A 26,739-nucleotide genomic window follows, 5' to 3' on the forward strand; every position below is an offset into this window, starting at 1 on the left:
TGAATTGTGCTTGGAAACGTACTGGGAGCCAATGTAGGTCTTTCAGGACCAGTGTTACATGGTCTCGGCGGCCGCTCCCAGTCACCAGTCTAGCTGCCGCATTCTGGATTATTTGTAGTTTCCGGGTCACCTTCAAAGGCAGCCCCACGTATAGCGCATCCTAAGCCTTCATTTGGCATCTTCACTCCGCCACAAAGCAGCTCTGTAAGCAGCTCCAGGTAGGGAAATATCTGTGTTTCTTTTGCTTATTGCTGCAACAAATCACACGGGCACTTGGTGTAGCAGAAAGAGAGACTGGGAGTGGGGTGTTGTGTCTCAGTAGCAGGAAAACCTAGGAGGATGAAGGAGGCTCCTTAAACACAGCTCCCCTTTATCGTTACTGGAAAAGCAAACTGCACTCTGGAGCTCTGCAGCATGCAAACTACAGGAGCTCCAGAGACCCACCCCTTGCATGCAGACCCTGGAAGATTTGAGAACCTAAGAAGAACCTGCAGGTCCATGGCCCTGATCCCGCTCTCACTCTCTCCACTTCTGATACCCAGCAACTTCCAACATTCAGCTTCTCTGGATATCTATGAGTTCTAGTTTTCCCTGAATGCAGCCCTCAGGCTGAAAGGGTTCATCAGCCTTAACCCGGAACCACAAATCTGTGTGTGTCTTTATGCTTACAGTGGTACCTTGGTTTTCAAACACCTTGGTTCTCAAACAACTTGGAACCCAAACACTGCAAACCCGGAAGTGTTCCAGTTTGTGAACTTTTTTCAGAAGCCGAACATGCTCCGTTTTGAGAGTTACACTTCTGATTAGACTTCCGTTTTGAGTGTTACGCTGAGGTCTGTCTGTTTTGGCTATTTACCGTATTTTTTGCACCATAACACTCACTTTTTTCCTCCTAGAAAGTAAGGGGAAATGTCTGTGCGTGTTATGGAGCGAATGCCTACGAATGGCGGGGGGATCTGCTGCAGTCATGAGCAGAGGATCCATGGTTCCCCTTCCTTCCCTCCTCCGTGGCTTGCTTTGAAACAGCAAAGCGGGAGAAGAGCCGCTGAGTGGGGAGGAGAGAGGGACAGAGAGCCTGCTTGCTTTAAAGGAGCAAAGTGGGAGAGAAGAGGAGAGGCGCCTTCTCCTTTTATACCACTCTTCTGCATTATTAACAGCATCCTTCTCCACCCACCCCACGCGTGTCCTTTGTCCCTTGAGTGCTTTTCCTTCCCTCCCCACTTTAAACGTGGTTACAAAGCACGGATCCACATGGATCCTCAGGATTTTTGCACTGGGTCACCCCAAATTCACCATCAGATCACATAGCATGTCCATGGCTACAGCTTGCACCAAAAAAATCATGCACCCACTGTTGCCTGGGGCCGCAGTGGTGCAAAAACGTGGTTACAAAGCATGGATCCACATGGATCCTCAGGATTTTTGCATTGGGCTACCTCAAACTCACCGTCAGATCACATGTCTGTGGCCACAGCATGAACCACAAAAATCATACATCCGCTGTTTCGTTTAGAATATTTTTTTCTTGTTTTCCTTCTCTAAAAACTATGTGTGTGTTATGGTCGGGTGCGTGTTATGGTCGGGTGCGTGTTATGGTCGGGTGCGTGTTATGGTCGGGTGCGTGTTATAGAGCGAAAAATACGGTATTTTGCGTTTTTGTGGCCCTTTTGTTTTTGTGACTGTGTGGTACCCAGTTCAGCTATTGATTGATTGATTGATTGATTGTCTGGTTAGATAGTAAATGCATGTTAAATTGCTGTTTTAAAAGGTAAAGGACCCCTGACAGTTAAGTCCAGTTGCAGACGACTCTGGGGTTGCGACGCTCATCTTGCTTTATAGGCCGAGGGAGCCGGCATGCAGCTTCCGGGTCATGTGGCCAGCATGACTAAGCCGCTTCTGGCGCAATGGAACAACGAAACCAGAGCAGCGCACGGAAACGCCTTTTACCTTCCCGCTGGAGCGGTACCTATTTATCTACTTTGGGGGGGGCATGCTTTCGAACTGCTAGGGGGGGCGTGCTTTATCTACTTGGGGGGGCATGCTTTCGAACTGCTAGGTTGGCAGGAGCTGGGACCGAGCAACAGGAGCTCACCCCGTCACGGGGATCCAAACCGCCGACCTTCTGATCAGCAAGCCCAAGAGGTTTAATCCATTTTGCATGACTTTCTATGGGAAAGTGCGCCTTGGTTTTGGAACGCTTTGGTTTTGGAATTGACTTCTGGAACGGATTAAGTTTGAGAACCAAGGTACCACTGCAGAAGTGTCTTCTTTGTCTGCTTTTGTCTGAAGTCTGCAAGGGGAAAACAGTGCGAAGATGAAAAGTCTGCACAAATAAGTGTTATTTGCAGAACCAAATTAAGTATAGTCAACTGCATCCCGAGGCAGAAGAACTCGAACAAACAGTCCCTGACAGCCTTCAAGCCTGCTCTTTCCTAGAAAGCTGCTCGTCTCTGCGCTCTGACGTGGAGGACATGGATTCTGCTCCGATTCTCGGAGTCTGAAAGCAGTAATGATCAAAGTGCATCCAAGAAGAGATGATTCGTTTGCAGGGAAGAGGATGAATTGAAGTTTCGCTTGCATGGGGTACTTTTCTGAGTTCCTCAGGGCTGGTGCAGCCGGAGACAAACAAGGCATCCATTGAGAGGTGCGAGTGCCAGAAGGAAGGTATTTGTGCATCTTTAAATGGCAGTCCACAGTCCAGGTGCAATGCTTTCAAAAAAGGAACAATTAAGAAGCGTGAACTCCTGCCAACCTAGCAGTTCGAAAGCACGTCAAAGTGCAAGTAGATAAATAGGTACCACTCTGGTGGGAAGGTAAACGGCGTTTCCGTGCGCTGCTCTGGTTCGCCAGAAGCGGCTTAGTCATGCTGGCCACATGACCCGGAAGCTGTATGCCGGCTCCCTCAGCCAGTAAAGCGAGATGAGCGCCGCAACCCCAGAGTCGGCCACGACTGGACCTAATGGACGTTTTTAGCCATGGGAAGGAATCTCTCACACTAGGGGCTGGGGAAACTTTTCTCATCTCAAGGGGAATACTCCCTTTGGGGCAGCCTTCTGAGAGCCCCATATCAGTTGTAATCTCTGTTAAGAGTTTGTAATCTCTATTTGAGTTTGTAATCCTTGTCAGAATACATACTTTTGAATGGATTAGTTTTTGTTATGCGCTGGATTATGGAGAAAGCTAGAGAGTTCCAGAAAGACATCTACTTCTGCTTCATTGACTATGCAAAAGCCTTTGACTGTGTCGACCACAGCAAACCATGGAAAGTTCATAAAGAAATGGGAGTGCCTGATCACCTCATCTGTCTCCTGAGAAATCTCTATGTGGGACAAGAAGCTACAGTTAGAACTGGATATGGAACAACTGATTGGTTCAAAATTGGGAAAGGAGTACGGCAAGGCTGTATATTGTCCCCCTGCTTATTTAACTTATATGCAGAATTCATCATGTGAAAGGCTGGGCTGGATGAATCCGAAGCCGGAATTAAGATCGCCGGAAGAAATATCAACAACCTCAGATATTCAGATGACACAACCTTGATGGCAGAAAGTGAGGAGGAATTAAAGAACCTTTTAATGAGGGTGAAAGAGGAGAGCGCAAAATATGGTCTGAAGCTCAACATCAAAAAAACGAAGATCATGGCCACTGGTCCCATCACCTCCTGGCAAATAGAAGGGGAAGAAATGGAGGCAGTGAGAGATTTTACTTTCTTGGGCTCCATGATCACTGCAGATGGTGGCAGCTGTCATGAAATTAAAAGACGCCTGCTCCTTGGGAGAAAGGCGATGGCAAACCTAGACAGTGTCTTAAAAAGCAGAGACATCATCTTGCCAACAAAGGTCCGTATAGTTAAAGCCATGGTTTTCCCAGTAGTGATGTATGGAAGTGAGAGCTGGACCATAAAGAAGGCTGATCGCTGAAGAATTGATGCTTTTGAATTATGGTGCTGGAGGAGACTCTTGAGAGTCCCATGGACTGCAAGAAGATCAAACACATCCATTCTTAAGGAAAATTAGCCCTGAGTGCTCACTGGAAGGACAGATCGTGAAGCTGAGGCTCCAATACTAAAAAAGCCAATGCAATTCTGGGCTGCATCAATAGGAGTATAGCATCTAGATCATGGGAAGTAATAGTGCCACTGTATTCTGCTCTGGTCAGACCTCACCTGGAGTACTGTGTCCAGTTCTGGGCACCACAGTTCAAGAAGGACACTGACAAACTGGAATGTGTCCAGAGGAGGGCAACCAAAATGGTCAAAGGCCTGTAAACGATGCCTTATGAGGAACGGTTAAGGGAGCTGGGCATGTTTAGCCTGGAGAAGAGGAGGTTAAGGGGTGATATGATAGCCATGTTCAAATATATAAAAGGATGTCACATAGAGGAGGGAGAAAGGTTGTTTTCTGCTGCTCCAGAGAAGCGGACCCGGAGCAATGGATCCAAACTACAAGAAAGAAGATTCCACCTAAACATTAGGAAGAACTTCCTGCCAGTAAGAGCTGTTCGACAGTGGAATTTGCTGCCAAGGAGTGTGGTGGAGTCTCCTACTTTGGAGGTCTTTAAGCAGAGGCTTGACAACCATATGTCAGGAGTGCTCTGATGGTGTTTCCTGCTTGGCAGGGGGTTGGACTCGATGGCCCTTGTGGTCACTTCCAACTCTATGATTCTATGATTCTACTTTGGCCACCTCATGAGAAGAGAAGACTCCCTGGAAAAGACCCTGATGTTGGGAAAGATTGAGGGCACAAAGAGAAGGGGACGACAGAGGACAAGATGGTTGGACAGTGTTCTCGAAGCTACCAGCATGAGTGTGACCAAGAGGCAGTGGAAGACAGGAGTGCCTGGCGTGCTCTGGTCCATGGGGTCACGAAGAGTCAGACACGACTAAACGACTAAACAACAACAAGTTTTTGTTACAATTGACTATTGATTTGTGAGTAGGGACCGCTCCCACTAATGAAACTTTTATTGGCCAGTGTTCTTGGTGTGCTTTTTTCTTGGTGTATTTAATAACAAGAACTCCAGTGTGGTGTAGCTGTAGAGAGCAGTAGTCTCGTAATCTGGTGAACAGGGTTTGATTCTCTGCTCCTCCACATGCAGCTGCTGGGTGACCTTGGGCCAGTCACACTTCTCTGAAGTCTCTCAGCCTCACTCACCTCACAGAGTGTTTGTTGTGGGGGAGGAAGGGAAAGGAGATGATTGTTAGCCGCTTTGAGACTCCTTAAAGGGAGTGAAAGGCGGGATATCAAATCCAAACTCTTCTCCAACTTATTTAATGTCCATATCAGTTCTGGGCAGGGCCAGAGGCACTAAGTGAGTGGAGGAACAGAGAAGACCAACTTCTGGGCAGCAGGCTATATTCCAGCCCAGCAAGAACCAGGAGTTTCTAAACACACACTTCCCTTCTGGCAAACAGCTAAGAACTGTCACAATCCAATCGTGCCTTCCAGCCAGGCAAAAGAGATCAAGGATGGAGGGAGAGGATGTCTTCTAGAGAGCAGATTTGGGGAGGATGCAGGGCACACTGGGGGTGGGGAGGGGAGGGAAGGGGCAGGAAGTTGCATCACGCAAGCGGAAATCCATGATCTCTGAAAGAAGGATGAAGCTATGTCAGAAGGAAGGCATTGGCCGGCTTCACGGTTTTCTCCCGCATTGTGTTTTTTGCATAGCACACACACACATGATTCGCAACATACCGTATTTTTCGCCCTATAGGACGCATTTTCCCCCTCCAAAAATGAAGGGGAAATGTGTGTGCGTCCTATGGGGCGAACGCAGGCTTTCGCTGAAGCCTGGAGAGCGAGAGGGGTCGGTGCGCACCGACCCCTCTTGCTCTCCAGGCTTCAGGAGAGCCCCAGCGCCAGCCCCACAAGGTCGGGGGACAGAGGGAGGCGGAACGCCACCATCCCGCTGTCTCCCAAAGTGGTTTGGAGGCTGACGGCAGGGAGAGCTGGGAGGCGCAAGCTCCGGGGACAGCTTGGAGGCGCAGCGCGTCTCCCTGCTGTCCCCGGACCTGATCTGAAGGCGGGCGGCGGGGAGAAGAGCGCTTCTCCCCGCTGCCGGCCCCACAAGCGCCTGGGGGGGGGAAATAAAAATTTTTTCCTTTATTTCCCCCCCAAAAAAACTTGATGCGTCCTATGGGCCGGTGCGTCCTATGGGGCGAAAAATACGGTACTACCCAGTCAAAAATTAAGAAGCCGATATCACAATATGGACTTCAAACCAGTTTGGGAGAATATATTGATATATAGCCCAGCTCTATACCTATATAATACTGTTTGTTTGTTTGTTTTTGCTGTTGTTTGATTATTACAGTTGTGCCCTGGAAGTCAAACGGAATCGGTTCCGGAAGTCCATTCGACTTGCAAAATGTTCGAAAACCAAAGCGGGGCTTCTGACTGGCAGCTCCTGCAGCCAATCAGAAGCCGCGGAAGCCTCGCTGGACGTTTGGCTTCCAAAAATAGTTCGCAAACCGGAACAGTCACTTCTGGGTTTGCGAAGTTCGGGAGCCAAAACGTTCGAGAACTAAGCTGTTTGAAAACCAAGGTACGACCCTACTTACTACAGTTAGGATTGCATTTTAAATCTGTTCAGTTCTTTCCCAGAGGCTGCTTTGAGCAAAGTTTGCCACAAGAAGTCGGGATGCAAATGTCTAGAACCAATCAGTCAATAAATTCTACAACAGCTCAGGGCCAGATGAAGGGAACATCCAGACATGGTGAATATTGAGCGACTTTTCTTGTTTGCAGCACTAGTGCTTCTGACCGGTTTTCTAATGTTCCTTAGGCTCTGCAGTCCCAGTTGCAACACCAAGCTGTGAGGTTTTGAACGACATATCAGCCGGCTGCGCTAGATTTCATTCACACCAGTGAGTGTGGTGTGACACAACAATGCAGCGGTTCTCAACCTGTGGGTCCCCAGATGTTGTTGGACTACAACTTCCATCATCCCTGAGCTCTGGCCTTGCTAGCTAGGGGTGATGGGAGTTGTAGTTCAACAACATCTGGGGACCCACAGGTTGAGAAGCACTGCAACAATGGGTATCAGTGGACAACATAGAGGCCAAAAAGCACTGACCAGCCGGTTGCAGGAATGACATAGATTAGAAGGGACTGAGGGGGCGGGACTTTACTTGAAGCAACACCATCATGTGAATACTGAATAAATGACGTGGTAAGAACTCTTTTTGGTTATCTGCTTTTTGACTGCCACAGGGGGAGGGATCGTAATTCCCTGAAGGCTTGACACTCAAATGAAACATGGAAGTTAACAGAGAAATGCTAAGGAAATGGAACAAGCAACCAGTCTTATTGGGAAGACGGCTCCCAATTATGCCTTCTTGTGAAAAGTGGGAAAGCTGCCATGATTGTCGCCTGCAAAAAAGAATTCGCAAGGAGTTAAGGACAGAGTTGGCCGTAAATCCAGCCACCGCCGAAACTGAACAGACCCTTTCCTCAATGGAGAAGCATTCCCCATTGCTCTCATTGTACTACCATCTAGAACCACGTTTCATTGTCAATGAGAAAGAGAGAGAGAGAGGGAATATAATTTTAATCGCTAGTAAAAATAGCAGGAGGAGGGCAGACCGGGGAACAGAACAAAAGGGGGGGGGAGGGAGAAAAAAGAAAAACATGTACTAATTAATTTGTACAAGCTGGCAATTAAGAGAAGATGATATTTGCATGAAATCTCTAATGAGCCTCTTTAAAATATGTCCTACGTGTAGTCCTATCGTATAGGAACGTTCAAGGTGTCTCTGCCGGCGAGGGAACACCAAGCAATCTTCATCAAACCAAGAGCCAATTAAGCGACGTTAATTAGGCTGCTTAAACAGTACTCAACTCGCTACTAACAATTACCCAAGATTATATGCCGCAATCACATTCCTTCTGAATGGGGAGAATACGTGATCGGGAGCCTTGTTTCTGAGTTAATTGTTTCCACCCTACAGTCTTTTCGGAGATGTCTCCTTCTGGCGGCATGGAATAAAGGCGATGCCAAAATATTGCACGTTCACAGAAACACACCATGGCTCTCAGGAGAGGAAGGGGACCACAACAGTGTCATAGTGTCGTACGGGGGCAGAGGGGCTGTTGCCCCAGATGCAACATTTGAGGGGTGCAAAATCCCAAAAGAAAAACAAACCACTTGAGGTTGTTTTTTAAAAAAACCATCAAGTGGTGTAAAAAAAAAGAAGTGAAATAAATAACAATAAAATAAAATAAAATAAATGGCTGCTGTCGCTGTCCCCTCTGCAGCTTTCATCTCCCTGCTGGGGAGACCCTTCCTCCCCCATCTCTGCTGTCACCTGGCCCTAACAGGAACCATGGGTTAGGAGGTACAATACCTGACTTGCCCCGGGCACTGGCAACCCTCGCTACGCCACTGGGCCACAGTCCTTAGAAGTTCTCACTCCCCCCCGTTTTTTTTAAAGGAAGTTTCTAGTCCTTATGAGTATGGAATTATGTCTGAAAGAGAGCATGCTTACACCCAGCAAAATCTCAGAAGCCACGGGAATCGGCTGAATCACGTCCCCAACAAACTGAGGGGCAGGACCACAGAAGCCGATTCGCCACGAGCTGGCCCAAACAACCCTTTGCTTCGGGGGGGGGGAGAACCTGCTATAGCACTGGGGACCACTGGGGAACATTTACTACCAGTTTCTGTTGCATGGGAGCATGTGCCAAAAAGGGGGGGCTTTAAGCTAGGTAATGAGCCGGGCCTTTTAGCAAATCACATTGAAGACTATTAGAGAGATTAAAACCTTATCAAGCTATTACATCATGTGTGGATTTAAAGAGTGGGCTCATTGAGAAATAATCTCAGGGACAGGTGCAAAGGCAAAACAACATCCTAGACCTCATGAAACCTATATCTGTTTACTTTCTGAACGCCTCGTTTCCCTAGGTCAGATCCACATCAGGCTGAGGACAGTGAAGTCAATCCAGTCTAATTGATTTCCCCCGGCACAACTTTTTAGGCTATATTCATTCATGGACTGATAAGCCAAAGCCTCGTATTGTTGAATTTTCAAAAGTGAAAACAAAGCTCCTTTCGATACGAGCAAAACAGCCAAGCTGCCAAGAAGGGAGAAAAGTGGCCCCAAATGAACTCTGGGCTCTCTGTGGTCACTGACAGTCACAATTGTAAAATAATAAGCTGGTTAAATACGGACGGGCATCTCGCAATGGTCAGGCTGCCAGTGCCTACAAGGACCACGGATGCAAGGAAGAGATAAGGAAACTGGGGTTCAAAACCTGATTTTTCTTCTTCCTTCCTTTCTGCGAAAAGCATCGGGTCAGATAAAAGAAAGCACTTCTTTGTGGAGCACATAGTTAAATTGTGGAATTCGCCGCTGCAGGAACCAGTGATGGCAACCAACTTAGATGGCTTTCAAAAGAGGATTAGACAGCGATGGCTGTCACTGGCCACTAACCACAATGCTTCACCTCCACTGCTGGGGGGCAGAAAATGCTTCTGAATACCAGTTGCTGTTGCACTCAGGTCCATAACACCCCCCCCCAAGGGAAGAAGGCTCGGAGCCCAGGAAGTGGTGGTGAGACGACAGTGAGTGGTCAGAGGGAGAAGACTGGGAGGAGGAGGTGTTGGAAGCTGGAAGAGGCAACAGGGCGAAGTGAGCAGGAAGAGTCTGTGGCAGAGAGCAGTCCTGACTCAGAGGCAGGAGAGGAGGGGGCCCAGCAGACAGAGAAGAATCAGGTTTCTGAAGAAGCCAGGGAGTCTCCCCTTCCTGCCGCTCTTCTTTCCCCTGGTTTGCCAGAACTCTCAGAGAAATGAAAAGAGCAGAGCAGAGATTGGTCGCACGCCAACACAGTCTCTGATTGCTTGGGAGAAAAACCATCACTGTCTTTCTCTGTCTCCCACACACAAAACATGGCAGAGAAAATTCTTCCTTTTCTGGGGGCTGTGAGGAAAAAAGGGAGAGAAATTTCAGGAAATCTCTCAGTAAGAAACGTCTTTCAGAGGAATTTCAGCTCACCACATATAGAGGTGAGTGAGGCATGTCTGCCTCACCTCATATTTGTAGTTTTGGGTCAGGCTGCACCTCACAAAGTCCCTGCCTTGCCCCCCTACTGAGAGTCACCTATTTCTTCATTCCAGCATTGCTCACCTTGGGGTGGGGGCAAGGAACTGCACCTCCTGCAAACCTTGTTTTACTGCTGTTCCGGCATCTGTCATTGCCCACACACTTTCAAGCATTCCTTCATAAGGGACAGAAACTTGCCCTTAGTAAAAAGATAGTGGAGACTGAATTTGTACCCAACACCACCTCCATGGTTGTTTTTTCTTTGCACACCCAGGGAATTGCAACTTGCCCCCACCCAGCCCGGCTTATCAGCAATTCAATCTCCCTGCCACACCTCCCGCAATCGTATAAATTGACTTTTTCGAAGACTGTGGGAGCTGCACGTTTGTGTCTAATAGGTTCCAGGAGAGCGTTCTAACTAGACTGAGCGGCTTCTGCCACGTGAAGGTGCCCAATCTTCGAGGGTTGCTGGCTAATTGCTGAATTTCAGACAGAGGATCCATTCCTCATTTCCGCGTCTTAGGGAGCTATTGCGTCAGGTGAAATCTCTCTTACCTGTTCCATGCTAAAAGCACGTGAGACAGGAGCCCAAGGGGCTTCATCAATCAATGAGCTGGAGACGGAAGGCCCTGGTCAGTGATATTATTTCAGGAGCGCTTCCTGAAGATTTCGTTTCTGTCTCCTGTCAAACAGTGACCTGCCCTCACATAAGGCAAGGCAGCACCCGGGAACTGTCACCTGCACACATGCAGAACCTTCAAATGCAGGAAGTAATTAAACAATGTTCAGCAAGAACACAACTCACAGGAAACACCTTCCCAATGGAGCCGAGAAGCTATAGCAGAGAGTTTTGCATTGATCAGGAGGCCTCTGAGAGTTTGGGAGGAAGGGGGACAGGATGCGTGCTGCTGGGAGCATAATCCGATGAGCAATAACACAACGGTACCAACTCTGGCAATGTGCTTCCCCCTCTACTGTTCCTTTTCTCAGGGTTGGAAACTCAGATATATACAAAAATTAGGCACTAAGAAGCTCCCTAAACCAATGTTGCAGTAGCCATTTTGGGGCAATGTGGGAATGTTGTGGGTAGCAGGAGAGGACATATTGATTAAATATTATCCTTCCTAACTCACGCTAGTGAGTTTATTCATGCAGCAGAGTACATTCCCCTCTTTACACAGCAGGAAGCTAGTTGCAGATTTGTTAGAACAGGCATAGGCAAACGCGGTCCTCCAGATGTTTTGGGACTACAACTCCTATTATCCCTAGCTAGGACCAGTGGTCAGGGATTATGGGGATTGTAGTCTCAAAACAGCTGGAGGGCCAAGTTTGCCTATGCCTGCGTTAGAATCTCTTAAGTTCTATTATTCCTGGTGAAACCCCTTTGATTCCCTCCTAAAAGAATAAAGACACAACAGTCTTCTTTTGAAAGTAATAAGAAGTTTGCTCACATTCAGTTCACAGCTGGATCCCTGAAGGCAGGCTTTAGCTTAGAGTTACTGAAGAGGGTTTGAGTTCATCCTATATGGGAACTCATCCCACATGCTAGGTCGAGAACTTTAAGAACTTAAAGAAGAAAAGTCGCTTGATCCAGGGACACTCCAAATATATACAGTGGTACCTCTGTTTGCAAACGGGTTCTGTTCAGGATGCGAACAGGGCTCCAGAACGGATCCCGTTCGCATCCCGAGGTACCACTGTATTGGAATGTTCTTCAGAACTGTGAGTAGGGCACTGGGGTGGGGGAAATGAAGGCAAGCTGCAACAGTTCTCTAAAACAAACACTGCTCCTACTGCAGGCTGCACAGAAGCAGCATTTTGGCTCCTGAAATCCAGGTATGCGCATGCCTTGTTATGCACCCTTTCCCACATGCATTTTTGTACACATCTCATCTTTGCAGGTAAGGGACGCGGGTGGCGCTGTGGGTTAAACCACAGAGCCTAGGACTTCCCGATCAGAAGTCGGCGGTTCGAATCCCCGCAAGGGGATTGTTCGGTTCCAGCTCCTGCCAACCTAGCAGTTCAAAAGCACCTCAAAGTGCAAGTAGATAAATAGGTACCGCTCTGGCAGGAAGGTAAACGGCATTTCTGTGAGCTGCTCTGGTTCGCCAGAAGCGACTTAGTCATGCTGGCCACATGACCCAGAAGCTGTACGCCGGCTCCCTCGGCAGTAAAGTGAGATGAGCGGCGCAACCCCAGAGTCGGTCACGACTGGACCTAATGGTCCCTTTAGCTTACATTTTTGCAGAGCTGTTTCCCAAAACTCAGAGAAGCACGAATGTCACAGGGCAGCTGTTAGCACGCCACCTTAGCCATGGCGAGTTAGGTGCAAACCAAATTTCTTCCCCATCCATAGTATGGCGGTGGTACCCCCCCCAAACCACCACACCCCCTCCCCAGACAACATGGTTCCGCCCTCCATAATTGCCTCGCTTGGATTCTAGCTCTGCTCCCCTCATTAGCCGCACGGCCGATTAGGATACTAAATCTAGATCACCCCCACTGTTAATGCCCGCCAGTTGCAAATCAAAGCCACGCTGAGGTTGTTTTGCTTCCCTGCTCACCTCTCTGAAGCCAGTGCGGTAGGCGTTGATTAAGGCACCCTTAATGAAATCCTGAATACAGGACGAAAATAAAACATTATAGGCCATTAAAATGACCAGCCAGAGGCAGCAACACGGTGATTAGCCGGCATCATCTGGAATGCCAAGCACCCCAGGGAATGAGTCCAGCTCATCACCCTTCGCAGGGTACCTAATGTTCCCCCATTAGCAACCTTTGTGCTCCTGCCACGGTGTCCCACAGCTGCACACAATTAGGAGCAGCAGCAGCAACAACAACAACAACAACAACACCGTAACAGAGGGCACTGCTTTAATACACCTGAAATGTGACGTTTCCAATTTGAGAAGATCCAAGTGTTTGACGTCGGTTTTAAATGATTCTCATCACGGGGGAAGCCAAGCATTATCATGATTTATAGCACTATGCAAATCGTGCAGACCCCACACCAACCACCCTGCATTAATGGCATACAGAACCGCGTCAGCAAAAAGGAAAACCTACAAGTCCCTGTTTACCTAGCCACCTGTGGGCCAAAGAAAGGGAGGCAAGCAGAGATGGAACAGAGAGGAGAGGGAGAAACTGGGCTGGAGAAATCTGCATATTTCCAATCAGTCAATTAGTTCACTGATAAACTACCTGTTCCCAATCCATGCATGTTTTGCGTGTTTCTACCCATTCATTTCCGCCTTAATCTGCAATTTAAACAAGCCCAAATAAGTACAGTGGTACCTCGGGTTAAGAACTTACCGTATTTTTCGCTCTGTAAGACGCACCAGACAAGACACACCTAGTTTTTGGAGGAGGAAAACAAGAAAAAAAATATTCTGAATCTCAGAAGCCAGAACAGCAAGAGGGATCGCTGCGCAGCGAAAGCAGCAATCCCTCTTGCTGTTCTGGCTTCTGGGATAGCTGCGCAGCCTGCATTCGCTCCATAAGACACACACACATTTCCCCTTACTTTTTAGGAGGGAAAAAGTGAGTCTTATAGAGCAAAAAATACGGTAATTCGTTCCGGAGGTCCATTCTTAACCTGAAACTGTTCTTAACCTGAAGCACCACTTTAGCTAATGGGGCTTCCTGCTGCTGCTATGTGATTTCTGTTCTCATCCTGAAGCAAAGTTCTTAACCTGAGGTAATAATTATGGGTTAACGGAGTCTGTAACCTGAAGCGTATGTAACCCAAGGTACCACTGTATATAAAGCAGCGAGAGGGTTTCAGCTGGAACTCACTGGAACTCAGTTCCGGCCCCTCTCCGGTAGGTGCCATTACCGTTATAAGAGAACAAAGGAGGCGTCCGTGCTGAGTCCCGGCACCTCTTTTTCTAGAGAAATAGCACCGATTTAAACACTCAAGGGATGCTAACTATCAACACACACATTTTTTGGGGGGGGATGGGGGTATGTGGCGATTTGCTTAAAAATATCTCTCAAATGATGGCGATGTTGATTTTGCACGCAGCATGGTTATATTGATTGTATTTCATATACAAATATTGAGGCACGCGCCTCCTTAGCACAATGAGAATATGCAAAAGTCTGGCTCATTTGAGACTACAGTGGTGCCCCGCAAGACGAAAATAATCCGTTCCGCGAGTCTCTTCGTCTAGCGGTTTTTTCGTCTTGCGAAGCAACCCTATTAGCGGCTTAGCGCTATTAGCGGTTTAGCGGCTATTAAAGGCTTAGCGGCTTAGCGGCTATTAGCGGTTTAGCGGCTTAGAAAAAAGGGGGGAGCGAAAAAAATTTGGAACACTCGCAATACGTTTTCGTCTTGCGAAGCAAGCCCATAGGGAAATTCGTCTTGTGAAGCAGCTCAAAAACTGAAAACCCTTTCGTCTAGCAGGTTTTCCGTCTTGCGAGGCATTCGTCTTGCAGGGCACCACTGTATAGAGAACCTTCATTCTCAATCATGAAGGAACTCCCAGGTGGAGAATACTTACAGACATATATGATTTCCACAAATATGCACTCGGGGTTAATGCCCCTGCTCAATTTGCTCCCTCTTAGGGCCCCACTCTCTTGAGGGCCCCCAAAAAATTTGAAGGAAGAAAAAACTGGATGTACATTTCCAAAATATAAGATTAAAAAAATAAAAATAAAACCTACATATAGCAACAGTGTTTTGTGTTGTGTAGGCTCCTATGATCCAAGTCATGGGCCCCGCCAGCTAGCCTGCTCCCTAAAATATCACTGGTTTGCTCCTTTCTATATATAGGGTGCCTACATTCTGCATGGACTAATTGCATGGTAACATGTGAAAATGGCTTTAGATACATACCTGTTAGGTCAGTGGTGGCCAAACCTGGCCCTCCAGCTGTTTGGGGACTACAATTCCCATCATCCCTGACCACTGGTCCTGTTAGCTAGGGATGATGGGAGTTGTAGTCCCAAAACAGCTGGAGGGCCAAGTTTGGCCATCACTGTATTAGGTACATAAATCACCATATAGCATATATTCAAGACAAAAAACAGCGACCATTTGTTGTTGACAAAGGACAACTGGACATAGAAAGGGCCCCATTACCTTCAGTAGCTTAGGGCAGTGTTTCCCAACCTTGGGCCTCCAGCTGTTTTTGAACTACAATTCCCATCATCCCTGACCACTGGTCTTGCTAGCTAGGGATGATGGGAGTTGTAGTCCAAAAACAGCTGGAGGCCCAAGGTTGGGAAACACTGGCTTAGGGCAGCCTTTCTCAACCTGTGGGTCCCCAGATGTTGTTGAACTACAACTCCCATCACCCCTAGCTAGCAAGGCCAGAGCTCAGGGACGGTGGGAGTTGTAGTCTAACAACATCTGGGGACCCACAGGTTGAGAACCGCTGGCTTAGGGCCTCATCAAACCTGAATCCAGACCTGAGTCTGAGGTCAACCCTGCAACCTGTTTTGGGCTCACCACGCCCACCTTTCCTGCTCCTGACATCATCCATGATGTCGGGCATGGGGACATTCCAGCTACAGCTAAAACACAGAAGGATCCCAGATTCTTCCTTCCATTCTCCAGCTGGAATTCCCCTGCAGATACAACCTCCTTGATCCTGCTTCCCATCGCTTATATATACAGTGGTGCCTCGCAAGACGAAAAGAATCCGTTCCGCGAGGCTCTTCGTCTTGCAGTTTTTTCGTCTTGCGAAGCAAGCCCATTAGCGGCTTAGCGGATTAGCGCTATTAGCGGCTTAGCAGGCTTAGCGGATCAGCTGATAAGCGGCTTAGCGGATCAGCTGTTAAGCGGCTTAGCGGATCAGCTGATAAGTGGCTTCGCGGCTTGGGGAAAAAGGGGGGGGGGAGGAAGAAAACCCTGCAAGAACTCGCAAGACATTTTCGTCTTGCAAAGCAAGCCCATAGGAAATTCGTTTTGCGAAGCACCTCCAAAACGGAAAACCCTTTCGTCTAGCGGGTTTTCCGTCTTGCGAGGCATTTGTCTTGCGGGGCACCACTGTATAAAAAAAGTGCCATGCTGTAAGCAGAAATCACATTTTAGAGTTAATGTTTTACCAAACAGAACACCACTCTCAGCAGGGTGCACACCTCGCCTGCAAACGGCTAAGCCCATCTGCCAGAATGTGCTTGCCCTCGCCGGTGCCCCTCCAATTTGGCAAGCGCTCTAAAATCAATGGCATTAACAACAAAACAAAACTGAGCTATGTACGTCAGAACGGAGTGAAACCATGTGACTGGTGGTGGGGTTTTTTTAAACCAAATTGTGTTCAGCCTTCCCCTGTAACGACAGCCACAAGCCTGCACGTAACAAAAGAGGGACGCATTATTTTATATTGTTGCAGAAGAGGGGGGTTGCTTGCTTTGCCTGAAAGATGGTATTGCTATAAGGGTGACACCCTGGCATTTAGCAACCAGACTGGTCACCATAGGTGACCAGGAATTCCATACAGGTGAGTGCCTAGAATCCCATGAAATCGGATGAAATGAATGGGACTGGCAAAAGAGAGATACCTCACTTCATTTCCCTTCCGCTGGTCTCTCTGCTTGGCTTCTGGGCTGGCTGCCTACACTGGGGCTGTGTATCACTCTTCCACTAAGATGCATAGTTTAAAAAAGAGAGAAAAGTGATTCGCAAAGAGATTACTGGCCTGCATTTCCCTTTTTTAAAATAATAATCTTTCTTAATTTAAATTACACACTTATACAAAGAATTTACAATCCCATACTACAAAAAGAAAATGAAAGAAAAAACAATTAAGAAAAAAATACAGAAAAAAATACAGAAAAAAGAAAGAAGAAAAAGCAAATTTACGTACATAAAAAACCCTTAATCTTCCTAATTAATACTTAATTAAACACTTAAATAAAAAAGGCTTCTGAAAAAATGAGTCTTCCAATCATTCTCGTTGCACTGTTTAAACTGTCATCGTTTTCCCCACACAGTTTTATATTCTTTAATATTGTTCCTGTCTACTCCACAAACAATATTCTCCACAAGAAGGCTGATGGCTGAAGAATTGATGCTTTTGAATTCTGGTGCTGGAGGAGACTCTTGAGAGTCCCATGGACTGCAAGAAGATCAAACCTCTCCATTCTGAAGGAAATCAGCCCTGAATGCTCACTGGAAGGACAGATCCTGAAGCTGAGGCTCCAGTACTTTGGCCACCTCATGAGAAGAGAAGACTCCCTGGAAAAGACCCTGATGTTGGGAAAGATGGAGGGCACAAGGAGAAGGGGACGACAGGGGACGAGATGGTTGGACAGTGTTCTTGAAGCCACCAACATGAGTCTGACCAAACTGCGGGAGGCAGTGGAAGACAGGAGTGCCTGGCGTACTCTGGTCCAGGGGGTCAAGAAGAGTCGGACACGACTAAGCAACAACGACTAAGCTTAGACTAAACGACTAAGCAACAACAACAACTCCACAAACAGTATTTGTTGTGTTTACAAGTATCACTCAAGTTCTGCTGTGAAGGAGGGGGGTCGCAGCCAGCAGAGAAACACAAACTTTCTAGCCTCTTTGCAGGCTGGTGGAAAACAAAAGGCAGGCTAGTAACTTTCATTGGCTTATTTACAAGGCTGGGCAGTGACCTCTAGCTCAGAGACCATTGCAAAAGGGGAAAGGTAAATTCCTGGAAAGTCGGTCTGCTTTTACTACCCATCACATCTGGCTGCAACTCTCATGTCCAGAGACAGCAAGCCTTGAAAACCAGGGGCTGGGGGCTGGCAATGTGAGACGTTTTTGATTTGAGTTTCCACTGAAATGAGGTTGCATTTTAATGTTTTAATGATGTATTTTAATCTTGTTTTTTAAGCTGTATTTCAATCAATTTGTATTTAAATCGGTTGTTAGCCGCCCTGAGCCGCCGGTCTTGGCTGGGGAGGGCGGGGTATAAATAAAAATTATTATTATTATTATTATTATTATTATTATTATTATTATTATTATGGCTGCATCCTCTCTTGCCGTCCTTAGGAGTTTCTCAGAGACCTCTCGTTGGCCACTGCTGGAGGCATCGTAGTGGACTAGGTGGACCTGCAGAGGTGTCAGGGAGTGGGTGGCCAGATCAGAAGGAGGAATGGGAGGAGGACAGGAAGACAGAGTCAAATGCCCCGGGGAAGGATCTGAGCAGGCTCAGAAGACCAGGGGTGCCAGTGTGGTGTAGTGGTTAAGAACAGTAGCCTCGTAATCTGGTGAACAGGGTTTGATTCCCCGCTCCTCCACATGCAGCTGCTGGGTGACCTTGGGCCAGTCACACTTCCCTGAAGTCTCTCAGCCTAACTCACCTCACAGAGTGTTTGTTGTGGGGGAGGAAGGGAAAGGAGATTGGTAGCCGCTTTGAGACTCCTGAAGGGGAGTGATAAAGCGGGATATCAAATCCAAACTCTTCTTCTTCTTCTACCAGACCCCATTAAACACTGGATCCAGAAGAGGAAGTAAGCAGGCAGGGGAGGAAGGAGCTGGGTCCTAGGGAGGGGCCACGCAAATTGAAGCCCACATTGTGACATTGGTTTCATAATTTTTGACCTGGCAATACCGTGGTACCTTGGTTCTCAGACTTAATCCATTCCGGAAGCCCATTCCAATACCAAAGCGTTCCAAAACCAAGGCGCGCTTTCCCATAGAAAGTAATACAAAACAGATTAATCCGTTCCAGACTTTTAAAAACAACCCCTAAAACAGCAATTTAAAATGAATTTTACTATCTAATGAGACCATTGATCCATAAAATGAAATAAATGTACTATAAAATAAATAAGACAGCATTGTAGATGATAAAAATGAAAATTTATTTATTTTCTTCCCTGCACTGATGATATTGTTTGGATGGGGGGCTTTTATCCATTTCCACAGTCACACAATCTATCAGTCAGTAGCTGAACTGGGTTTCACACAGTCAAAAAAACAAATTAACCAAAAAAGCCTCAAAAACAAAAATGCAAAATAAATAGCAAAAACAAAAGAACCAAACTTAACCCGTTCCGGAAGTCCATTTGACTTCCAAAGTGTTCGAAAAAGAAGGCGCAGCTTCTGATTGGTGCAGGCGCCCCAGAAACAATAGCCGACAGCTGCACCGGACGTTTGGCTTCCGAAAATTGTTTGAAAACCGGAACACTTACTTCCGGGTTTTCAGATTTTGAGAACCAGGCATTTGAGAACCAAGGTAATACTGTACAATGGACACTCGGGGTGCAAACGTTGCAGTGTTCGCAACCCACAGCGGAGAGTCTGTGCATGTGTGGGATGCGCTTCGATGCTTCTACGCATGCGCAAAGCGCGATTTAGCGCTTCTGTGCATGCGCGGCCCCCGAAACCCGGAAGCAGCCCGTTCCGGTACTTCTGGGTTTTTGCAGGTCCGTAACCCAAAAAAAACGCAGCCTGAAGCATCTGTAACCCGAGGTATGACTGTACTACAAAACAAGCTTGAGCTCTTTGGAATTTGCAGGAGATACTCTCCCGCACACTGCAGTGATCTACCGGGTGCACAAGGAATAAGGCTGTCTCAAGAGTCATCTCAGCAGCACTCAGCCACCTGCCCTGGCATGCACCCACGTCCTCAGGTAATGGCTCGGGCCTTTTAACGAGAACCCAAACGAGGTTGTCAGGAACCTTTCCAAAGCCATTTGCAAACACCCAGCAGGAACTGGAGTGCCTAATGAGTTCCAGGAATCTGGTCCCAACAGACAAAGCCATTATCTAAAGTGCCGATTCCTGCTTTCCACTTTCACACACAAAATAACACAGAGCATAATATACACTCCAAGTGGTGCCCAGTCATTTATTTCATCAAAGGTAAATAAGAAAAGGAAACTGAGAGAGGTAACTGATAAATATGTTTCTGTTCTCTCTCTCTCTCTCTCCACAAACCTCAAGTGCTTGGTTGTAAAATGTCATTAGAAGAGGCGTCCAAGCGGGTGGGAGGGGAATAATATCAACCGGGTGCGTTCAAAGCTGAGGGAAGGAGAAAGTATGTTGCTCCTCCAGTGCCCCCTGCTGGCAAATGACAAGAATGACATGGCGAGCAAACAAGAAAGAGTGACCAAGAGACAGGTACCCAAGGGATGCGGGTGGTGCAGTAGTCTAAACCACTGAGCCTCTTGGGCTTGCCAATCAGAAGGTCGGTGGTTCAAATCCCCGCAATGGAGTGAGCTCCCGTTGCTCCTGCCTACCTAGCAGTTCGAAAGCACACCAGTGCAAGTAGATAAATAGGTACCGCTGCGGCGGGAAGGTAAACGGCGTTTCTGTGCGCTCCGGTTTCCGTCAAGGTGTCCCATTTTGCCAGAAGCAGTTTAGTCATGCTGGCCACATGACCCAGAAGCTGCCTGTGGACAAATGCCGGTTCCCTCGGCCTGAAAGTGAGATGAGTGCTGCAACCCGAGTCGCCTTTGACTGGACTTCCACCATCCAGGGGTCCTTTACCTTTTTACCTTACCCAAAGGTCCACCTAAGTCCAGCATCCTGCTTCTCAAGAGCACCAACCAGATGCCTCCTGGAAGCCCCCCTTCACCCCCCAAAAAGGATTATCCCTTTCCTAATAATCTTAAGTATGCCATTCATCTTTCTCCCTGCTTTCACCAAGGATGTAACACATGGTTTTTCCATTCTGCCTTTTATTTGCCAGACGCAGCAGCGGTTCTCCTCGGCTGCAGTTCACCTTCACCGCAAAAGGACACCTGCTTGAGGGGAGCTTAAGAAGGGGGGAAGATAGCCAGCCCTGCTGCCCCCCACAAAATAAGAGTGTACTGCCTCAGCCCACTCACAGTTTTGATGTCTGCGACTGGGGCAGAATCCTATCCACAGATGCATCAAATATCTCCAGTTGAATGACCCAGTTTGTCGCGCCTTTGTGTATAACTTAGACATGCCGAGTCATTGGAAAACTATATTTAGCAGTCGACAAAGCTTTTGTCCAGCATCCCCAGGTGTCGGAGTTATGAGTTAGCCTACTTAGAACCTTGCTCACTTTACAGCCGCGGGGTTGACAAAGCGTCGATGATCAATGCCTTTCAGCCTGGGAGAGAAAGTCTCAACTGCCAGCGCCTCTCTCTCTCTCCCAGGCAGATTCAAGAGCCTCAAACCACCACCACCCTCTGGAAATGTCATTATTCCAAAAAGGGGGTATGAGAAAGGTCACCTCTATTTCTGAAATCAAAAGGCCAGAAGGAATGGGATGAACAATCCTCCCTTTTAACTCGCTGTCTGGTGTGGGGACAATCGCTTCGCGAAAAAGTGAGCAGTGACAGTTAGACATCAACATCAAAATGGCTCTGAAAAACAGTTTCCAAAATGGCCTTACTCCCTGCAGGCAACTGATAACAGCTCACTATTTCTGATCAGGAAGTGAGTAAGTGAGTAAATGAATGAATTTCAATTGCATTTACATCCCATTTTTCCTCCAAGGGGCACAAGGTGATGTGTTCTCTCCCTCCTCATTTAATCTGCACAACAACCCTGAGAGATAGGTTAGGCTCTAACCACTACACCACACTGCCCTTCTAGAATGTGAGCCTCCTTTTCCTGTTCCAGTTCCTAGCCACATGCACCTTGCCCAGCTGGAACTGGTAAGGAAGAAGGCATGGGTACATGTTCCGTGTGACATCTTTCCACATTCCGTATTCAATTCTTCTTTCCAAAACTGCAAGGATGAAATGGGGGGTGCGTCAGGTCAGGAACAGAACAACGCCGCTGGGTTAAGTTATGAAGATACTTCATGCATTCTGGAACGTCATCCAGTCTCCGGAGTGAACCTTCTTTGTATTTACAGGACTGCCTCTCCTGGTCTGCCCCGCAGAGGACCTTAAGGTCCATGAAGAACCATAGTTTAGAGGTCCCGGCCCCTAAGGAAGTCAGACTATCCTCCACCAGCGCCAGGGCCTTTTCAGTGATGGCTCCAACCTGGTGGAATGCTCTGTCCCATGAGACCAGAGCCCTGCAGGATTTAACCTCCTTCTGTTGGGCCTGTAAGACAGAGCTATTCCACCTGGCCTTTAATTTGAATTCAGCTTGATCTTTTATTTCCCTTCTCTTCCTTCCCCCTCCCCTTTTATGAAGATCACCCGCTCTGAGACCCCACAGCTAATTCTCCCCTGGTCTCCACGCTGGCCCAAGTAGGACCACTTCAGCCAGCTAGCCCTGGGGATTATCTAATGCTTACTTCCCCTAAATTGATTTCTGAATTTTGAATTTTATTGTTATTCATGATTTTATACTGTATTTTATGATGCTTTTACAATTAAGTGTTTTAAATTTGTTGTTAGCTGCCCTGAGCCCGGTTTTTGAACCAGGAAGGGCGGGGTATAAATAAAAAAATATTACTATTGTTATTACAACCATTTCTTCCAAGGAGGCAGTGATGGCCACCATCTTAGATAGCTTTCCAAGGCAACTGGAGGAGGAGAAAGCTATCAATGGCTACTAGCCATGACAGCTGTGCTCTGCCCCCATGCTTAGTGGCAGTAATGCTTCTGAGTACCAGCTGCTGGAAGCCACAGGAGGGGAGAGTTGCTCTTGTGCTCAAATCCTGCTTCCAGGTTCCCCACAAGCAATGGCAAGATCTAGCAGGCTCTTCTTGTGCTCTTCAGTGGGCACTCGCTCACCAGAGCTCCAGACAGATGTCTTCTCCAAACCCTCCTACTCAACCAAGCTCCTCCTCACTCAGGGTGAAGGAACCTGAGGTCCTCTAGACATGGCTGGACTCCCAGCTCCCATCAGACCCTGTGTCCTGGACTGGTTGGACACAAAAGAGTGGTGAGAGGAACCAGCTGGGGAACCACGAAGGGAAGAAGGCTCAGAGCCCAGGGTGTGGTGGTGGGGAAATGATGGGTGGGAAGAGGGAGAAGATCAGGAGAAGGAAGTGTGGGAAGCTCAGGAGGGAACAGGGCTTTGTGAGCAGGGAGAGGCTGTGGCAGAGAGCAGCCCAGAATCAGAGGCAGAAGCTGAAGCAGGTGAACAGTTGCAGGGAGGCCAAGAGGCAGAAATGAATCTGGCTGGTGAAGAGGCCTGGGTGTCTCCCTGTCCCCTCCCCACCCTCGTCTCCCAGGATCAGGAGAGGGCTGAAATGGGCAGCGACAGGCGTCACGCGTCACACAGGCGCAGTCTCCCAATTGCTGGTGAAAAGCCCTGAAGAAGACTTAGGCATCTGTGGGAACCTTCAGTCTCAGCAACTGCTTTAGCCTGGAGAAGAGGAGGTTAAGGGGTGATATGATAGCCATGCTCAGATATATAAAAGGATGTCACATAGAGGAGGGAGAAAGGTTGTTTTCTGCTGCTCCAGAGAAGCGGACACGGAGCAATGGATCCAAACTGCAAGAAAGAAGATTCCACCTAAACATTAGGAAGAACTTCCTGACAGTAAGAGCTGTTCGACAGTGGAATTTGCTGCCAAGGAGTGTGGTGGAGTCTCCTACTTTGGAGGTCTTTAAGCAGAGGCTTGACAACCATATGTCAGGAGTGCTCTGATGGTGTTTCCTGCTTGGCAGGGGGTTGGACTCAATGGCCCTTGTGGTCTCTTCCAACTCTATGATTCTATGATTCATAGAGGCAAGAGCTACCAAAAAAGAGTGGCTGTGCTCATTAGGCCTGACACTCCTGCGCAGATCCTGGTTTTTTTTCTCTTCTTCTTTCTAATAAAGGGGGAACTCCACTTACTTCATGCCTTCTGCTGCTGGTTCGCTCCTGTCACCCTGCCTGCCAGCATAGCCAGTGGTCAAGGACCATAAAGCATCCATGACAGAGGAGTTGTAATGGGGGGGGGGAATCCTATAAAGTCAGGGCATTCGCAGACGGCTTAATAATAACAACACAAGATCCGGAGCAAAGTATTCCTGTGGCATTGGAATTAATTAAAATATATGGAAAAACGGCATGCCTAAAAGTAAACTACTCAAAAACTAAAATGCTAACTAAAAGTACAGAAGAGAACAAAGTACTTCAAGAAATGACGGGCTTAGAGATAAAGAATAAATTAAAATATCTAAGGGTCCGGATTTCAAGAAAAAGTATCAACCTATATGAGGATAATTATGTCAAAATGTGGAAGGAGATTAAGAAAAAAAATGGAAACCTGGAATAAATTACATCTCTTGCTATGCGGTAGAATCTCCGTGGTGAAGATGAACATCCCAAAATGATCTTCCTGTTTTTTCTCTTCTTTTTTCCCTTGATTTTTATACACTTGTCCTTATTTCGCGTTTTTCTTTTCTTTCTTTCTTATGCTGTCTAAGCATGTAATGACAAATACTGTATGGATGTATTCATTTTAACTCAATAAAGACTGACCAAAGGTAAAAAGAAAAAAGCAAAACGTTGCCCTATCCCAGAAGTCATCTGACTCCAACTGTTTACCCAGCTTCCATTCCTCCCTCAGCACTTGCTCCTTCCCTCCCTTTGTTCCGATAACTCTGTTGTCAATGCCTTCTTTTTTTCCTGACAGCCGCTGCGGGTAATTCATCTAATATCTCGGCATGGTGGGTGGCATATCCTGCTCAGGCTCTAGTCGTTTGTTCGTACTTCTTAATGCCCCGCCAATGAGACTAGAGGGGCTCCAGAAAATTAGCGAAGCTCATTTCCTCTTAGTCATCTTGCTGCTGCTAAATTGGAACTTTAATGCCCCTTCTTGCCTTGAGCTTCTGGCTGCCCCTGTAGCTATCACTTTGAGCGGTCGCCAGCACTTACACAAAGTGAAACTTCAGGGGTAGCTGCAGGGGCTCCTGCCCAGGTTAAACATCCGTCGAATTTTGGGACTGGCAGAAATAGAAGTTTCTAGAAGGCTGGTGGGAAGGGCCCAAGCTCAGTGGTAGTGCATGAGCTTTTCACGAAGAAGGTTCACCCCCTGGCATTTCCAGGTAGGGCTGGGAGCCCTGGTGAACTGCTGGAAGTCAGTGCAGGCAACACTGAGCCACATGGATCAGTAGACACGGCAGCTTCCTACCTTCCTATTGAGTTTGGGGGAAAGGGCTGTAGCTCTCTTGGTTGCTAGACAGCAAAAACTGGGCAACAAAGGAAAAATCTAGCACCTAGTGAAAAATAAATAAATAAACCCAGCACCGTCCTTCTCTCAGATTGGCTACCAAAAGAAGCCCAGAATAGGCTGGGTCTCGTAGCGTGAAAAGGCGGAGTTACTCCTGGCATCCACCACCAGGTCATTCTAGAGCCTAGGGGCAGCTGCAGTGAAGACTCTACACCAGTGGTTCTCAATCTGTGGGTCCCCAGATGTTGTTGGACTACAACTCCCATCATCCCTGAACTCTGGCCTTGCTAGCTAGGGGGTGATGGGAGTTGTAGTTCAGCAACATCTGGGGACCCACAGGTTGAGAAAGGCTGCTCTACACCCTCACTGCTGCTGAATGGACTTCAAACACACACACACACACACACACACACACAAAGGCAAATGGAGCAAGGATGTCACACCTACTTCCAGGACAGCTGTCTCAGCACCATGACACTCACCTATAGGGCAGCCCAGACAGCAGGGTCAAGGGAAGTCAGGCAGTCCTGTCACATGTAGTCGGAACTGCCAGATCCTGACCAGGGTGGCAGCATGCACAGTGGAGCAAAAATGCATCTTGTCAGCACCCTGGAGAGCTCCCAGCAGAGAGAGCTTGCTAGGACTCCCTCTGGGAGATCTGTTGCCTCAGCTGCATGCTGAACTCTTCTGAGATCTGCTGAAGGCTGGATGGCCTGGTCCTCTTAGCCCCACCCCATATCAGCAGCTGTCTGTTCCTTTAAACAGCCCTAGTTTGTAACCACTGGCTCCTACAGCATGGAGGCAGTGAGGGATGGCTGCAGGGCTGTCATCCAAACAGAAGAAGGGTTTGGTGGTCCTGTGAGGGGTGGGTGTCTGCCTCTGAGCTAGATGGAGGATTGTAGCCTGAGTACATGACAAGAGAGGTTGACTCGCACGGGAAAGAGGCAGTCTTAAGATTTGCAGGTCTTGGACAAACATTTTCTTGTGCACTCCTGTTTGCCTCTGCAGAGCTCATCAACTGCGGCTTGCCAGCACTATCCTGAGCTCACCGCTTTCCAATTGATTGGCTTTTCAATCCCCGCGCCGTGCAATCATGGCAGAGTAAAAGCAATTGATTGCAGCCTCTGTGTCTCCTCAGAACAGTAATAATAATAATAATAAAAATCGTAACGGGAGAAAGCAAAGGAAGAGTTCAAAGAGTCAAGGGCATTCAAGCACTGGAGGAGGAAACAAAGAAAACCCATCGCTCATTGAAAAAGTTCACTAAGAGAGGAAGCGCTGGTGCAGAACTAGGCCAAACCATGGTGACTGCCTCTGATAGGCAGAAAACCTAAAAATACAACTCCCGGTCAGTGAATCGGCAAAACAGACAAAACATACCAGATTCCAGAAAAGAGGGTTAAAGGCGATGCAGAGGACAGCTATCCCAAAGCTGGGGTCGGTCACATCCACGAAATCAAGGAGCAGAGACATGGCCGAGAGATCAACCTGCAAAGGACAGTGGAAATTAGTTGTGTAGCACCCAGCAAGAGCTTCCACACAGGGTTGCTTCAGATGAAACACGAACCGTGTGGTTTGTGCTAATCGTACTTGAGACTCTGAACTATACTTTGCATTCCAGATGTACCAAAAGAACCATGGTTTGGAACACTGATCTACCATTGCGTACCGTTGTTTGGGAAACATCTTAGGGTTCCCAGAAAACAGGGGGTGGAGGTAGAGAAGGGG

At 47.7% G+C, this 26,739-nt stretch overlaps 1 protein-coding gene and 1 long non-coding RNA gene across 3 annotated transcripts in view; both read right to left on the minus strand.

Moving 5' to 3' along the window:
* The window catches only part of PEMT (phosphatidylethanolamine N-methyltransferase), a 95,093-nt gene that overhangs the window by 62,528 nt on the left and 5,826 nt on the right, over positions 1-26,739 (minus strand). For both annotated transcript variants that reach the window (XM_083474827.1, XM_083474826.1), the window contains exon 2: positions 26,392-26,499. In XM_083474827.1, the coding sequence (XP_083330953.1) occupies positions 26,392-26,499 (108 nt within the window). The remainder of the gene's footprint in view (positions 1-26,391; positions 26,500-26,739) is intronic.
* LOC310693150 lies at positions 9,396-11,589 on the minus strand. The gene is made up of 3 exons (XR_014519015.1): positions 11,494-11,589; positions 10,127-10,217; positions 9,396-9,919 (listed from the first exon to the last, which is right to left on the minus strand). It is a non-coding gene; the product is annotated as an uncharacterized lncRNA (long non-coding RNA).

Source organism: Podarcis liolepis (assembly GCF_965112155.1).
Source record: "Podarcis liolepis genome assembly, chromosome: 14".
In the NCBI taxonomy this organism is placed as follows: Eukaryota; Metazoa; Chordata; class Lepidosauria; order Squamata; family Lacertidae; genus Podarcis; species Podarcis liolepis.